We start from the raw sequence: 17,409 nt of genomic DNA, 5'->3' as shown, positions 1-17,409 counted from the left end.
TGCATGAAATTTCAGATTTTTAGGATAAGGCATCCGATTAAAACATTTATAGCTGGTATACCACTTCAACCCTGGTGTTATCCCTGGTGTTGGGCTAGTGGCTAAGGTGCCGGCTAAGGATCCTAGGATCCTGGGTTCGAATCCCGGTCAATCGCTGAATTAACGCCAGGGGGGTTGACTCAGCCTGTCATCCTTCCGAGGTCGGCAAATTGAGTACCAGTTCACTGGTAATTCCCTGCTTGTCGTTAAAGGCGGCAAAAAGGGTTGGCGTCAGGAAGGGCATCCGGCCGTAAAACATTGCTTCAAAAAGGGGACCGAAAAACAACAACAACCACAGTTCCCGAAAAAGGCCAACCCCCGCTTGCGGGGAAAAATGGCCTCTAAAGGTGGTTTTATACCACTTCAACGATGATGTCATCATTATCATGCTTTTGTTCCCCATTGGGAGTACTAGACAATGTGCCAAGTTTCAAATTTTTCCATTCAGCGGTTTCCGAGAAATCTTTTTTAATTATTTGTGTTTAATCCAAGATGGCTGCCATAACACGTGACCTATGACATCACAATTATCATAAAAACATTCTGCATGAGTCGCTCCCACCCTGAAAGTTTTGTCTCAATCGGACATGTGGTTGCTGAGAAAAACTAGGTTTAGCCCATACGGATGGACAGATGGACGGACAACCTGAAAACATAATGCCTCCGGCCACCTGCTGTTCGTGTGATTGCATGTTCGACTGTCTCCCCTTTCCGTAGGCTGCTTCCCGCGCTGCATTTGAAAAGCTCAGCACGCAGGCAAAGCTCAACATTCACTCATCAGAAGACCATGATACCAAATGAGATACATTTTTGAAACGGTTTATTGAAAAAAATATTCATAGCAGTCGAAAGCTGAATTGCAAATATTTTACAAGAATACATACTCTACCGGTCAAAAGTTTTAGAACACCTCAATTTTTTCAGTTTTTATTGAAATTTACGCAGTTTAATGTCTCAATGTACTCTGAAATTAAGCAGAGAACAAATAAACAATCTATATAATTATAAAATTTAAATCTTGCGTGTTTGTGTGTAACATTCGATCGGTCCGGGGGCGTGGCTTACCCCTTTGAGAGAGTAGTAATATCCACCATTTTATTAACTCGCATAGCTTTGAGGTCTGTTTTGTAGGCCCGTGGTGTCTTGCTCTCTCTCTCAGTTTTATTTCAAATCAAATTCGATATATCATTTCATTTTTCACAGTCGCTAACATAGTTTTAGACTCGGTTGAAAAAAAACGGGAAGAAAATCCGATGAAAGTTTCCGTTTATAGAACGAAATGAATTCTGAAAGGCTTGTATCTTCAAGGCCATTGAGTCTGTCTCACGCCTTTATCTTCAATCTAACTCACCATATGATTTCATTTTTATCGATGGTTTTAGACTCGGTAAAAGAAATAATTGAGAACATTCACACACACACGGGAAATTGCAGAGATATATTTTAAAAATCGCGCCACGTTGATATACGAAAATACACCGCCTAAAATAACAGGCATACAGTATATATCTTCGTTATTTCATTCAACATTATTACCCGGAAGTAAAATATGTTTCAGGAAATTACCGAGAGATATTTCTTCGATTTTTAAAATTATTTATATGCGCATACACTTTAAATAGGTTTATTTGAAATCTTTAATTTTCACAATGTCATTTATTTGTCATTTGATGATCGGCAAAACGATAGCACAAACACAATACTATTTGCAGGAAGAATGTCGTATCAACCCTCCGACGGCGCTACGGACGCGGACAACGAATCACACCTCACGTCTATGGACGCGAATAGCAACATCCGCACGAATCAGTCATCAATGATTTTCATTGACGCGCCTGGAGGCACAGGGAAGACGTTTCTTATTAACCTGATTCTCTCTAAAGTGAGAGCGAGTGGAGAAGTTGCCCTTGCGGTGGCCTCATCTGGCATAGCTGCTACCCTCATGCCTGGTGGAAGAACAGTGCACTCAAGGTTCCAAATCCCTCTGACACCGAGGGAAGATGGCGTATGCAACATCGATAAAAATTCCACTATCGCAGACCTCTTTCGAAGTACAAAACTCATCGTGTGGGATGAGTGTCCTATGATCAGGAGAGAGAGTTTCGAGGCTGTGGATCGCACGTTGCGTAATGTATGTGACAAAGACGAGCCTTTTGGAGGGATCTTGACAATATGCTGTGGTGATTTCCGTCAACTTCTGCCCGTGGTGAAAAGAGGGTGTGATGCTGACGTTGAGAATGCGTGCATAAAGAAGTCCTACTTATGGCAGAGCTTTGGAATGTTTCACTTGAGAACTAATATGCGACTGACCGACGGAAGTGGGCAGTTTTCAAGATTTTTTTCTCGACATCAGCGAGGATAGAATCGAGAAAAATGCGGATGATGAGATAGATTTGCCAGAGGATATACTGCTGACAGCGAGTGGGCTCGATGAGTGCATCGATACCATATATCCATCATTCGCCAATCCGATGGAGGTTTTTTCAGCAAGGTCTATATTAGTGCCCCTCAACGATATGATGCGAAACATCAATTCAAGATGCATCACAAGGTGCTAGCAAGGAGTATGCTGCGTTCAACAGTGTGACTGAGGGTACTGATGCGACGCACTTCCCAACGGAATTCCTAGATTCCGTTGAAGTCTCGGGATTGCCGCCGCACAACCTCGAGCTCAAAAAAGGATCCCCTATCATTTTGATGCGGAACTTGGACCCTCCGAAACTTTGCAACGGGACGCGCATGATTGTTGAGGACATGCTTCGAAATATTATAGTTGCGAGGATCATAAGTTCAACGTTTGAAGGCGAAACTGTAATGCTCCCTCGGATCCGACTAAATCTGTCGGAAGCTGAGGATATCCCTTTGCAGCGCTGCCAGTTCCCCATACAATCCTGCTTCGCAATGACGATCCATAAGGCGCAAGGGCAAACTATGGAGAATGTGCTGGTCTACCTGGAGAAACCGGTCTTCCAGCATGATCAGCTGTATGTGGCGCTCAGTCGAGGGAAGAGGAAAGAGAACGTGCGAGTTTATGTAAATGGAGGATCGTCGACAAAGAACATCGTCATCAGAAGTGTCCTCTGACAACAAAATCGTGGTAGTCCACGGGTCGCGTGTTTTTTCTAAAAAAAAAAACTAAAAAAAAACGTGATCGGAGATAAGGGCCGAAATCACGTGTCACAGGTAAGTGATTTAGAACGCTGGAGAGGTGAGCCTTATGGCTTGCTGGCCCAAATAATCTCCCTGATGATGTCCAGCATTCGCTTTAGTTCTATTCTCATATCTATTCAAACTGACATTGACCCAACGGGTCATGGGTCGTCTAGTTGGAGATAAAAAAGAAATCATAGAATCATTTTGTTTAACAAATTTTTATTTTTATTTTTGACTCAGCAAAGCAGCCACCTTTTGCAGATATAACCGCCGAACACACTCGTGGCATTCTTTCTACAATGGAAATCAAATATTGTTCGGGAAGTTCTTTCCAGCACTGTTGCAGAAGTTCCCACAAATGTGTTGCACTTGAAGGTTGCTTTGCTTTCACCCTTCTGTCCAGTTCATCCCAAACCAGCTCGATGGGGTTTAAGTCTGGAGACTGTGCTGGCCATTCCATGATTTGAAGCCTACCGTCTTTTTCTTTTCCTCGAAGGTAGTTTTGACATAGCCTGGAGGTGTGTTTAGGGTCATTATCTAGCTTTAGGATGAACCCCTGACCAACTAGGCGTATACCAGAGGGCACATGAGCTATAGATTTATGGGGTATGGCTGAACAAGCTAGCCCGGGAGGGTTAGGTTATTGTAGGGATCTAGGGATGACCATAGGGACGAGATTTAAGTAGGAACATTGTACAAATAGTGGGGACGTAGCAGATTAGTTGGTTGATAACGACGAGGGATGTGCATAGTGTAAGGGATGACTGGGAAGCACGAGTAATAGAAGGGTAGTAGTTAGCTAGATGATGCTGTGTGTGTGAAAATGTATTGGAGGAGTATTGAGGATGTGTGTCATTATATGGATGGAGTGTATGGCTTGCATGGTGGCAAGTGCATGAATGGTATGGAGTGGAGTGTGGAGTGTGGAATACGTGGAGTGGAGTGTATGGTGCGAAGGAGTGGATGGGGGAAGGATGGACCCCTTTCACGAGTACCCGGGGAGGGTAGTTTAAGAGTAGGTAGAGGGTAGAGGTAAATTGTGGTTGGATATTGGCATCTGTGGTGCGGGTAGTCGCACAGAAGTGTTGTGTTGGGTGCATTAGTGAAATGAAATTGGCTGGGCGTGTGGCCTGTTAGTGTGTGTGATTGGTTGTGCACTCCGCCACTGTTAGTCTGTCGGCCAAGTGAGGCCGCAGGTAGGCTCTGGGAGCCAGTAGTAGTTCAATGGGGCCCGGGATCCCAGGAGAGGACCCGGGTAGCTCGACGCCAGAGAGGGCGGTAGGGGGCGAGAGAGCCAGAGGGCCTTCCCCCAGGTAGGTTAGAGTGAGGAGCAGGTAAGCTCGGGAGGCAACTGCAGTGGCGGAGGTGCGCAGGTAAGTAGACCTGCTGGTGAGCCACACGACCCAGCCCTGAAATTGTGCGAGGGCACAGGGAAAGAATGGGGGGAGTGAGACCCCAAATTGGTGAGTGCCACAGTATGTTCAATGGGAATTGGTTTTTAGAACCGCATAGAGTAAAGATGGCCAATGGTTTTGCAGGGAAAGACCCCGGGTAGAGTAAAAGTGTTAATGTCATTTAGAAGGTAGTTTAGGATTGAAAATCTCTTCGCACCATCTGCATCCACTCGCTGAGGTGAGAAGACTCCACACCAGTTTTAGCAGATGTTTGGTTGGTTGTGAGACGAATCGTGACGTGGGTGGGACATTGTGTTTAATTGCATCTCTTCCTCCTTAGGAGGGATTGATGACCAATTTGGATTAGGGAAGATATGGGAGACAAGACAATAGCGACGAATTTGTAAATTGTGTAGATACGGGGAGGGGCAAGGGGGTAGTGTAGGTGACATGGGGGGGGGGGGGGGTGACGAACGGTAGGGACGGGCTTTCTCAGCTCGCTCTCCCACGCCCTTCATGTTGCATTGCCTTGTGTTGATGTGTACCCTTGCGCCCTTGCACCCCGCTAGCCCTGCTTTATCTTCCTTCCCCACTCATGGACCGTGGTCTTTGGGTGCTGAGGGGAAAGTGTGCAGGTGTCGCAGTTGTGTGCCCGCACCCTCGCTGCTTGCCTGCCTGGACCGGTACACCACCTATGGACCACACGTTCTGTGGCCTAGCCCACTTATGGACCACACGTTTTGTGGCCGAGCACCACTTTATGGACCACACGTTCTGTGGCCTGGCATCTCTGCTGGAAATCGACCTTTGCTGCCAGCGACTTGCTTGTGGACCACGGTCAAGGTGGCACCTATGCCAAGCAGGTGGGCCACCTTAGTTGGCCCCTGCTGGCCTTAATTTAAAAAAAAAGTGGACGCGGTTTGTGCCCTTTTTATTGATTAAATAGGCCGCAAGAAAGAACATCAAGACACCAAGAAACATCGGCCCAGCAGCCATCGGCCCAGCAGAGAAGACGCGAGTTCATTTATTTAAAATGTATGACTGTGCATTTGATGGTGCTTTTTATGCTTTTTAGTGCACTTTATTATTTGATTGTGCATTTCTGTGCATGTGGGTATGGTGTATCGGTACAGTGCAGTGCATAACCTTTTCTCTTTTCAAAAGTTTCTGCTTTTGTTTCCCAAAAGACAGGTCCTGGGTTCGAGTTTTGTAAATAATCAAATTAATAGTAGTCTTGTAAATAATGCTCCCCACCGGCTAAATGTGTAGTTTGAAAACCATTCCGCAATTCGGTTAGTCTGTGGGCATGAGTCTGCCAGGTAGAATGAAACGCAGCAGGCGGGACATATCTAGTTTTAAAAATGTCACACTCAGGGTGAGGTTAATATTAGAGGGTAACTACATCTACGTGTCACACTTATTGTTAAAAAATCATTTCCTTGTTTGTCGGCCCGGGCCGGGCCTGGAGGAAAGGAGGGTGCAGTGTTGCGGTTTTTAGAACCCTCAATTGTAAATAATAATCCCTTGTAAATAATTCCCTGTAAATACTCCCATTTGGTAAAGGTTAAAGGTCGCACCCTAGTTAGTCCATATTGCAACACGTAGCTCACCATAAAACCTTTAGTTATTTCCTTAATATGTGTTTAGGTAAGGCCATGTTCCCATTAGTTGAATCTGCGTTGCATTAATCAAATAACATAGGCCCTATTCTGTACATTTTACCACTCTCTCTCAAATTGGTGTTCCTCGCTTTAGGTTGTTCGCTGCCTCGATCCAAACGCCATTAAGCACACGGTCAAGCTGGAGAAGAAGGGCGGAGCGCCGGGAGAAGGTGTGGCCCCCTGGCAACTGGCCGTCAAAGGTGGAGCCAAGGAGCCCTCATCAACCAACCAGGGCTGAGGTGAGCCCGCCGATGGGCGTGTCCCCATGAACCGCGGCTTGATCGCGAGCGTGTAATATAAGCGCTAGCGCAAGCCTTTTCACAGAGTTGAGTTGGAGTAAGAGAGAGTCACGGAGGCGAGGAGACAGAGACTCGGGGTAAGGCGCAAGGTACGAGTGAGAAGACTGCGCTGGGGAACCCCTTTTTGCATGAACTGCACGACCTGTACGAGAGAGAGAGAGTGGTTGACGTAGTACGTACACGTCCCAGTTTCCCCCACTATATTCGTAAGGTCCGGTCGCGCACCAACGCCACGAGGGCCCTTACCATTCTTCGCCGCGGACCTGGAGCTTGGACCGGAGCGGATCCCCTCGCTTGGACAACCTGCCTGGACCTTCCTCCCCTACCCATCACCCTTCCGTGTAAGTCTGTTTGTTTGTCCTGGGGTATAAGTTAAGAATGTATGGTTAAGCTTGCTCTGAGTCTTCTTCTTCTTCACCTTGTACATTCTCCCCTTTCGTTTCCTCTTCGGGTTTTTGTACGTACTTAATAAATCTTTGTTCTTCCTACTTTTTGGTTTCCTCTCCATCGATCGCTTTAGTGATTTCCCTAATTGAGTACCTGTGGCACGATATCAGAACCGCTCAGAATCGGGTTAGTCTTTTTGCTAACGGCTCGAATCGCGGATTGTTAAACCGCTCGGCAATTTCCATCTGTCCGTGATTCGAGCGGGAGTTATCTCCTTGCTTTGCAGAGAGATTGGCACTCAGGTATTTGGGACTCCATTTTGACCAATCACCCTGGCCAATCTCGACCACAAAGGAGCATTATAATTTCCAGGATCGGGCGACGGCCAGCTTAAAAGACAAGGGGATTAACCCCCCCTTGGTAACGGGAGTGCCGAACCCCGAATCCGCAACAATATATATATATATGACTAGCAACAGCTCTGTCAAGAGTGCAGAGACTATTGGTTCCCATTCAGCCTTTTCTGCATCTTTACCCCAACAGATGTCCCACTGTGGCAAGCTCCTCATTCTTCTTTTTTACTCACCCTGTTTCCGTAGGTTGGAAAGCAACTTGTCTAGGACAACCATTTTGCCACTGTTGACCACCAAGTGACTGTCAGTGGTGTATGGTGGGCCTGGCTCTGCCCCATCAAACAGGTATGGATGGTTACAACATTTCCGTAGCTGCATGAGGATGTTTGGCAATCGCATCTTGTCCATCTTGCCTGCGGAGTTCAGTATGTCGATGTCCTTCATGAGAATACGCGTGTACCTGATATTCAGCACCAACACAAAACGGTGGCCAGCAATATAAAGAAAAACAAGTGGCCAATCCTGTCAAAGCTGAGCAGCCAATCATAAACGTACAGGTAGGAGGAATTTTAAACAACTGAACTACCGTTATCCAATTTTACTGCAAAACTTGGAGACTCAAAGAATATCAATAAGTATTAATTTTCTTTTGGAATACAGCAAAGTAGACCATTTTAAATTAAATGAATGCTTCTTGTGCTCATTCATTTAATTTAAAACTCGATGACAATGTAGACACCATTATTAATTTGAAAGTAAACAAATGTCACGGAGAACTGTCATTATAAACGCTCACCATTCCCTCTGCATCTTGCTTAGGCCGACATACACCTTCACCTCCTTCTTTGGTGGTAAAGACTTCTCGACCTCTGCTTTGACACGACGAAGTAAAAACGGCCTCAACAGCTGCAAGAAAGAGTACCAGGATATCTCAGTTGGTAGCATACTCACCAGTCGGACTTCAATTACATTCGATACCTGGCAGGGCCTAAGGACTAAAAATTACAGATCTGATGCAGTACCAGAGCATTGCGCAAACAATCCTTCTGAGGGGAATGTAAAACCAGCTGTCTCGCCTAGATTTTGAACGTTCGCATTCCATTACATCTTTCAAAAAGAGGAGGCCATTGTGTGCTGGTATGCTGGACAAATTCCTTGTTTGGTGTTTAGCTGCATATTTAGTTTAATCAGAGGTGGGTCTGAGTATGAGAACATGAATTTGGCACAACAATAATGGCTTTATCTGACATCATACAGTTATGGTGTGAACTAAGGCTGGGACTGTGTACGTGTGCACGAACATGTGCATGGAAAATGTTATAAATGTGAACAAAAATCTGTAAACGGGTACACACTCCGTTGCTAACCTATACTGTAAAGGGAGCCGGCCTCCAAATCCAATCTCCATCAATCCGTCTATTAAGGCCGGGATTTATGCCACCAGCCTATCAGATCAGTCCCCCACGCCCTCCTCCAACCCCGGCACTGGAAGGCTGAAGAGAGGCGGGGCCTGCAATTTTTTACATTTTTAAAATCACCGCCATGTTGTTTATAGCCGTTTTTTTTCAAACAGATACGTATTGGTGGCTGCATTCATGAGCCGTTGTTATTAAGTTACTTTGATTGGAATTGAAAATTCATGCCTTTTAAATAGAGACTGAAGGAAATATGAAATCAACAGCCATCTGGCATACCGGTCCAGCAAGAAAAGCACTGTATAATAATAAGCACATATCTGCTATGCCGTTTTTTCAAAATTACGTTATTTTAAATTATTTTATGTATACATCTTTACTCTTTCTCATAATATTCGTCGGTGAAAGCTGAAAAATAAATGGAACGTAATTACTGGTGGAGAAATATTTTAATTTCCATTGGACTAAATGTTTGTTGTCATGACTTGGTAGATTTTAACGTTTACACAGGCACATGATCAATAAACACACTGTGTACGCGTTTAACAAAATACACGGATATGCACAGGCCTAGTGCGAACTCTATGAGTAGTCTTTATCTTAACCTTCACAAATCCTTGGATATTGTGTGGGAAAGGCCTGGATTCATTTTCAGACATGAAGCATGAAAATTAACTGGTCTGACAATTGGAGCATTGTGACCAATTCTCGAGGTTAGTACTGAACAAAGAATGGCATATTTTTCTCATGAAGCGACAGAAACCATTCAAACATATGGAAGAAATCCTTTGTAAATGGGGACAAAAATCTAATCTAATTTCCAATTAATTTTTGAACTACAGGGAGCGTCTGTGACAAGCGAGTCCGAGAGGCTTACCGTGTGCAAACGATCAACAACGTTATGATCATCCAGGCAGTGGTTGGTGTCAAACCATGAGTCAAAATCCTGAGGAAGGGTGTAGCAGGGGTCACAGAGTAGATGATAACAAACGTGATACCAACACAAAAAATAATGCACGGTGAATGAGCCTGGTCAAAAACATTTCCCCCTCAAAGCCTAAATAATTGCCTTTGGCAATTGTGAGTGTCTGACTCAGGAACTACTTGAGCACCACTCGTAACTCTGGTTCATCATTCAGTAAGCTCTAGAGCAACACCAAACACTCTCAAGTAGATCAGTGTCATCCCTTCTTCCCTTTATAAGATACTCTGCAACATCTCTGCAAAGTGAAAAAAGCAAGTTATAAATGCTGAACTGCAGACACGTGTGATGCTCACAAGCATTCGAAGGCCTTTTGCATGTAGATTGAAATGTCAAGCTTCTGCTTCCTACCATAACGTTAACATACTCTTCCCACCTACCCAAGTCAAACAGGTATAATGTAACATGGGTACATACGTGCACATCACATTGTGGATTTTTTTTTTTTTATCATTAGTTCGTGGATATAAATGAATAAACAAGAAGACGTCATGCGGAGCACGATACTTGCAAAATCCACCCTCCACCCCCAAGAAAAAAAAATTCCATTGATACAGCAAAATGTCCATTTCATCAAGATTAAAATTGACAATCTTGATCAAACCTCGGGTCAATAGGAAGAAAAGTGACGATTTTTCAGATGAAAAATGATTTTGGAAGGTTGACCTTGTGTTGACCTTTGACCTTTTGATCTCAAAAATAGTTAGTTTCCCTATTTAGTGACACAATGTGCAAATGCTGTTCAATTTTCAAGTCAATCAGATGAAAATTGAGGATTTTAAAAACTTGGCCTATGTTGACCATTTGGCCTATGTTGACCTCAAAAAAATACTTGGTGGTTGAATTCAGTGACCAAATATGCAAGTCCTCTTCAAATTTCAAGTCAATCGGATGAAAATTGAGGATTTTAGAAATATGGCCTATGTTGACGTCAAGAATACTCGGTGGTTGAATTCAGTGACCAGATATGCAAGTCCTCTTCAAATTTCAAGTCAATCGGATGAAAATTGAGGATTTTAGAAATTCAGCAAAGTTGGTGACCTTTGGCCTATGTTGGCCTTTTGACCTTTTGACCCCAAAAACAATAGGCTTCTTGCTTTTGACCAACTCTACCATTTGGTGAAGTTTCGTGAAGATTGGTTCAAAATTGTGACCTGTAGGCCGGTGACAAACAAACAAACAGAGAGACAAACAGACAGACAGACAGAACCACAAACGCAACCGACCAATATACTTGAAAAATCTTCGATTTTGCAAGTAATAAATGATTTCAACATTGTGTGCTGTACAACCGTTGCGCACCTATTCCCTTGCATTACACTTGGCACATTCTCCGTAACTTTACTCTTTTGTGACACTTGATATCTGCACAGCAATGCAGCAGGTTGTGAACTCGCCTTTTGTGTTGCTTGCAGATGAGAAGCACAGTCACATGAATTTGACACAACTGTGAAATTTGTCAGCCGTGAAAGTGATGGCATTAGAGGTCGTATGTGCTGGGATTTTTGTTCAGATGCACCTCATCCGCATTGCTTATGTCTTTCTAAAGATGAACAAAAGGAATACGAAGGTGCCTCACATGAAGCTACCTGGTATTTCACTGTTGGGCCTTTAAAGGCTGTCGACCCACATCTTGAAGATAACCTGGAGACGTTATTTGAGTCGGACTCTCGACAGAGATCACGTTATGTGGATGCACAGATCTTTGCTTTCAGCAGCAGTCCATTTATTGGTTCACGAGTTATCAAACAGAGTGACCACTATATTCGTCATGGGTGTGTGTCTGTCTGTCTGTCTGTCCGCAGCATAACTACCCGTTTATAAAATCCGATCTCGATGAAACTTGGGTGGGAAGTTGATATCATGATCTAGTTGTGTCCTGCCGAGAGTGGGCGTATTGCGCCCATTGTGGGTGGAGTCACGCCCGAAAAAGATGTCTTTTTAGGGGGTAATCGAGTTCAAGCTACATCTTCTCCGAGGGGTTTGGTGGAATCTGACAGGGGTTTCGGTATTTGGTTAGGCCAATGTCATGTGTCTAGCCCTACGGAGCTCGATTTTTCCTTTTCACCCCAAGGTCAAGGTCACAAGGTCACGAAATTTAGAAAAGTCGATTTTGTAACAAGTGTCATTTCCTCCAAGCTCATTGGCTGTGTTTGTCTGGAGTCAAGTAAGATGTTGTTGGTGTGTGTGTGTGTGTGTGTGTGTGTGTGTGTGTGTGTGTGTGTGTGTGTGTGTGTATTCCATTGCTATCTCCTATGTGGGTTTCAGAAGATGGAACGGAGCCCTCCGAGGTCCCAAAGTATCCACCTCCTCTTCGGTAAGGGATCACGCTTCATGGACCAAACCGTTCAACTTTTTCAGAGTTTTGTTCTAAGGGCTCTTTTCAGGATCATCACCAAACCCCGCATTGCCTCCAGTTACAGTTCATTTGTGGTAATATTCCCGGGAATGGTTTTTAAAATCTCAGTGAGGTTCTTCTTCATCATTCTTGTTCCCCAATTATCACTGGTACAATTGTGATGCTCTTCAGCTTCCAAGATCTCTTGACCTCATTTTTGAGGTCCTGGTATTTGGTCATTTTCTTCATTTCTGTGTTGTTTCGGCCATAATCGCTGGGTACTGATATCTCAATCAATGCTGTATTTTCCTTTTTGTTCCTGAGTATAACGTCCGGACGCAATGCTTTGTTTTCTATGTTCAAGCTCAATGGAATCATCAGGTCGTACGTGAGCATGACATCCTCATTTTCAATGATTGCCCTTGGTTCATGCTTCCATGAGTTTTCAGGAACTGGATTGTTAAAATTTTTGCAGATATGCCAATGAATCACTTTGCATACTTTGTTGTGCCGTTGTGTGTAAAGTTGTTCTGATAATAGTTTTTTGCATCTCGAGAACAGGTGACTAGTACTTCCTGTTTTTGTCTTGCAGAATCTACACTTGTCCGTCTGGCTGTCTGACCATCTTTTTTAACGCATTGGTGTAGTGTCCTTGATCTTGGGCATTTATTACGATTCGTTCTCCGTCCCAGTTGAGCTGACCTCTTCTTAGCCATTCCAATGATCCTTCTTTAGTTAGGTCCAAAACTTCAATTCCGTGACCATTTTCTGGCTAGTAAGGTTTGACGATTGATTTGACTTCTATTGACATTTTATAACAAAAATAGCCTCTATGTCCCTCCCAAAAATCCCGGCATTTTTCACCAGAGGCCCGAATCCAAGATGACCGCCGGCACTATCTTGAAAAATTAAGTTTTGAACCAGAACACCTAGAATCACGTACAAAGACACTTTTTTGGGTAATTTGACCACGAGGATTCCGAATCTGACATTAGTTTGACGTTATGACATTATTTTGACCCAGAAATCCAAGATGGCCACCATCCAGTAGAGCGAAAATGCAACTTTTAAATGGGAGAACATATGATCATGAATTAACACATTATTTTGGCTAAATCTATACTGGCCACGGAATTGAGGTCCTGATTAGTGAATTGCTATTTTCTTGTTTTTTATTTGTCTGTGTGTGTAATGTCATATACTTATTTCTGTCTTTCCAGGGAGTATACGAGCGAATGAGACGGCACTGAGAAGCGCAGTATTCAGAAGATAGCTGTCAAGAGAATGTCCACCGTTCCGTGTGTCCTCCAGTGTGGCGGGCTTTGCAATGAAGCCACTGATGTCGTTACCTCCGTTGAGAGTTGAGAAAATCTCAAGAAAAAAGCCCTGTTATGGAGTGGTCTTGACAAGTTCGGAGACGTTTATGCAACAGTCAATTGGGATAATGGTCCCGGCAGACAATGTGTCCATAAATCATGTAGGCTGACCTTATGGAATGCTAATAAACTGGAGCAGGCCAAGACAAGACAGAAAAAACGAGAAGTCAAGGAATGCCAATCTCATTCTTCATCCATGTCTGAGGCTTTCCCCCCGGCTGCTTCTCCACCTGCCAAGCGGCTGCGATCAAGTGTAGAAGGGCTGATACATGAAAAAACAAAATGTGTCTGGTGCTGTAAACCGGAGTCGGCAAAGCACCCAGAATCAAAGCTGTCCCTGATTTCGTATGATAATGCATGGGCAACGTTCAAGAGTCACACGGTGGCCCTCGAAGATCAGAGCATGTGAGACAGAATCAACTGTGTGATCGATTATGCAGCTGATGACCCATATGCGATTGAGATCAGATATCACAACAAATGCTGGTTGAAATATGTGCGTAGTTACCAGAAAATGAGTGAAGATGACAAACTCCCACGCATGCACAATGTCAATCTCCGTGAGGCTCAGACTATCTTCTTTGACCACATCAGAACAGTTATCTTTGAGGAACGTGAGCTAAGGTCACTACAGAGCCTCCTCAAAGACTACAGCTCTATCATATCTCGGTATGGCTTCTCAACATCCAGCATCAAGTCATCCTTTATCAAAGATATCCTGACCCGGGAGTTTGAGGGCAAGATCGGCTTCCACTCCCGCCCTCAGAGAAACCAGAGCGACCTAGTCTATGACACGTCTGGGGGTGGTTCATATGTTGAAGCAGCACTCTCCGCCATCGGTGTTAGCAGTGAACAACTGGTGCACAATGTGGCTAAGCGGCTCAAGGATGATGTCAAGTCAATCAAACCCATCCCATGGCCGCCAAGAGTCGAGGAGCTAGAAGAGGAGGAAGAGCTCTCGCCTCTCATGGTGCAGCTGCTATCTGCTTTGCAGGGGAAGAAGGAGGTAGATCTGTCTCCCAGCACACTCTCTCTCACCTCTCTCATCACGCAGTACATTACAAAGCGACCCACCACTACCGCCATCAATGCCACCGTCACCCTTCATGGGATGACTCGCAGCAAGGAGCTTATTGACTCTTACTACAAGCTGGGCATGGGGATCAGCTACCCGAACGTGCTTCTCCTACATGACCTCTGGACCATGCATGACCTCGAGCGATGTTTGATCTGTCCTGATGAGATCGCTGAGGGAGAACCAAGCATTAGTATCATTGACAATGATGACTTTACCAACGACACGTTGACAGGAGGGGGTACTGCACACCGCTGTAACTGGATGTTTCTGCAGCGTCTAGAACGTCTTGTACCGGATTATGAGGCTAGCATCCAGGATGAGCAAACACGCATCACAGACGCAAAGACTGTGTCACAGGCACTAACTGAGAAGGCATCTGAGATGCAGGTAGTTAAGCCGTATAGGACGATAAAACGTGGGGAGCCTCCCATCCGGCCAAAGCCCACTATGTTCTCATCAAGTACAAAGCATCAGTGCAAGCGGAGCATTTTTCATGCCCTTGCTCGTGTGGACGTGGATGGTGACCGCCCTGATGCAGCTGAGCAGGCTATCCCTTCATACAATGGGTTTTATGCTGGTTTAAATGCGGAGCAAGGGAAGAGCAAGGCTTATTTTCATATGTCCTACAATCAACCGCCCAACAAGTCAGTTGTGAATGACATCATGGACAAGCTTTCTATCATCATTGCCACCAAGCACATGCCTTTCGCCTTCTTCGTGGGAGATCATCCCGTGTACGTCCTCATTACCCTGCTCAAGGCCGAGAACCTAAAGAAATACCATGACATTGTGCCCTTTCTAGATCCATTCCATACACAGTGTGTGATGATGAGTGCTATATACAAGCGCTACAACGGGAGTGAGTTAGGAGATGTACTCGTGGCAGCAGGAGTTATTGCCGAGGGCTCCGTTGATCGTGCGCTGAAAGGTAAGCATTACAAAAGGGGGCTGCGTTGCTTGAGGCTTATGTATGAGGCGCTCATGAGTCAGCTGGTGCAGGAGAGGCTCGTGCCCTGCCTGGCTGATGAGACGAGGGAGAACCTCGAGTTTCTGAGAGATACTAGTCTTTCCCAAGAATCCCGTGCTGCTGCTCATGCAGCACTGGAGGAGGATGCTGACCTGGACAGCCTTATCACTAACTTATTCATCCATGTGGAGGCCAGTGACATGGCAGACTACTGGAGGGACTTCCTGTCCATGACAGATGCACTAATGCAGAATGTCCACGCAGTCCATATCTGTAACTGGGACGAGTACGTCAGCTCTCTGCGCGCCATGCTGCCATGGATGGTAGCGTACGACAACAATAGGTATGGGAGGTGGCTATCTGACTTCTGGGCAATGCTGACAAATCTCCCTGCTGATCAGGTCACCTTCCTTCGTACTGACTTCGCTCAGTCCATCACAGGCAACCCCTACTCCAACATGGCCTGGAACATGTGGATCGAATGCACCATGAACAAGGGCAGCAAAATGAAGTCTGGCTGGCTCTCCATCCTCAAGAATGAGAAGCAGCTGCTGGTGCACTCCAGAAATGTGAACAATGTAGCCCAGATCCGGGCGGCTCATAATGCCCTGGCCAACCGAAAAAAAGCCAAGAGGAAGCACATTGAATGTGGCCCAAAACGAATGCGAGAAGATGAGCAGTGCGTGCAGGACCTGGTAGCCTGCATACATGAGTTTGACTCCTTTCCATTCGACCCATCCTCACCCACACTCCGCACCCTACAGTCAGCCATGCCTGCCTCTAATGAGCTCGTTGTGGACTTCAATTCTGCCCATGCTGCAGGGGAGGAAAAGTTGACCAGCTTCTTGCAGGAGCAGGTATTCAGGAAGAATACCTCCCTTCATGCACCTGTCCCTCTGAGTAAACGCTTGACATTTGCCAAGATGCCAGACACGGAGAAGCCCAGGGAGTAACTCAAAACGAGAGCTGCTGAAATGGAGCAGAATGCTCTCAAGGCAGTGATCAACCTGGTTGAGGTCAGTCATCTTGTGGACCTCACTGAGTTGCTGGAACATCGTGTTGTTGAGGAGTGTGTGGCTTTATTCAACTCCAACGGAACATACAGGAAGACACAGAAGAGTAAGCTCATCCAGAAATTCTCTCTGCAATCTGTAGATCTGCAGGAACCCTACACCGCTCTCATCGACATGGGCATGATTTGGAGGATGGCAACTCCATCAGCAGAGGATCGACAGACGCAACATGGCACCCCATACAAGTGGTCAGACTATGTCCACAAGGTCTCTTCCATCATCCTTGCCCGCCATGGTGATGCTGAACGTATCTTCTGTGTGAATGACCCATATGACACACCATACTCTACTAAAGATGACGAGCGAGACCTGCCAGTACAGGGTAAAGCACATATACCCAACACCTACATGAAATTGAATGACCCCTTCCCTTCTGCCCAAGCATTCAAAACACTTCTATGTAGCGTCAGCAACAAGGGGCGGATGCAAAAGCTGATATGCACCTACCTGACAGACCTTGCAGAGAGTGTTGATGCAGAGATTGTCTACTCTGTTGGCTCCCACTGCACCAATTTGTCAACCCAGCAACCAATGGAGAACTACAGCTTTGACCAGTCTGAGGCTGATACTGTCCTCTTTTCTGCTTACGCAGTTCTGCGTGAATCAGGCTACAGTGGCCCTGTTGTCATTGATACCGCTGATACCGATGCCTATGTCGCGGCAGCAGTCATCTCGCAGCAGTCATCTCGCAGCAGCTGCCCGGAAAGCTCTGTATCAAGAGGAAGAAGGAGACTATCTTATGTCATGGCCTGGTTAATGACGAGATGGCAGACTGTATTGTGAAGCTGCACTGTATGACAGGCTGTGATGCCAACTCAGGCTTCTATGACAAGGGTAAGAAGTTGGTGTATGACCGGGTGGCGAAGAGCCCTGTGGCTCGACGGCAGCTCTCGC

General features: G+C 45.4%; 1 protein-coding gene across 2 annotated transcripts in view; it reads right to left on the bottom strand.

Annotated features, from left to right (window-relative positions):
- The window catches only part of LOC137425711 (SWI/SNF-related matrix-associated actin-dependent regulator of chromatin subfamily A member 5), a 186,496-nt gene that overhangs the window by 55,584 nt on the left and 113,503 nt on the right, over positions 1-17,409 (bottom strand). For both annotated transcript variants that reach the window (XM_068114419.2, XM_068114420.2), the window contains exons 9-11: positions 9,579-9,647; positions 8,083-8,192; positions 7,520-7,746 (exon numbers count right to left, since the gene is read on the bottom strand). In XM_068114419.2, coding sequence (XP_067970520.1) covers positions 7,520-7,746; positions 8,083-8,192; positions 9,579-9,647 — 406 coding nt within the window. The remainder of the gene's footprint in view (positions 1-7,519; positions 7,747-8,082; positions 8,193-9,578; positions 9,648-17,409) is intronic.

The sequence above is a fragment of the Myxine glutinosa genome, chromosome 4 (assembly GCF_964187855.1).
Source record: "Myxine glutinosa chromosome 4, kmMyxGlut1.1, whole genome shotgun sequence".
NCBI lineage: Eukaryota > Metazoa > Chordata > Myxini > Myxiniformes > Myxinidae > Myxine > Myxine glutinosa.
The sequence above is the reverse complement of the archived record's forward strand: the minus strand, read 5'-3'. Positions and strand labels throughout refer to the sequence as shown.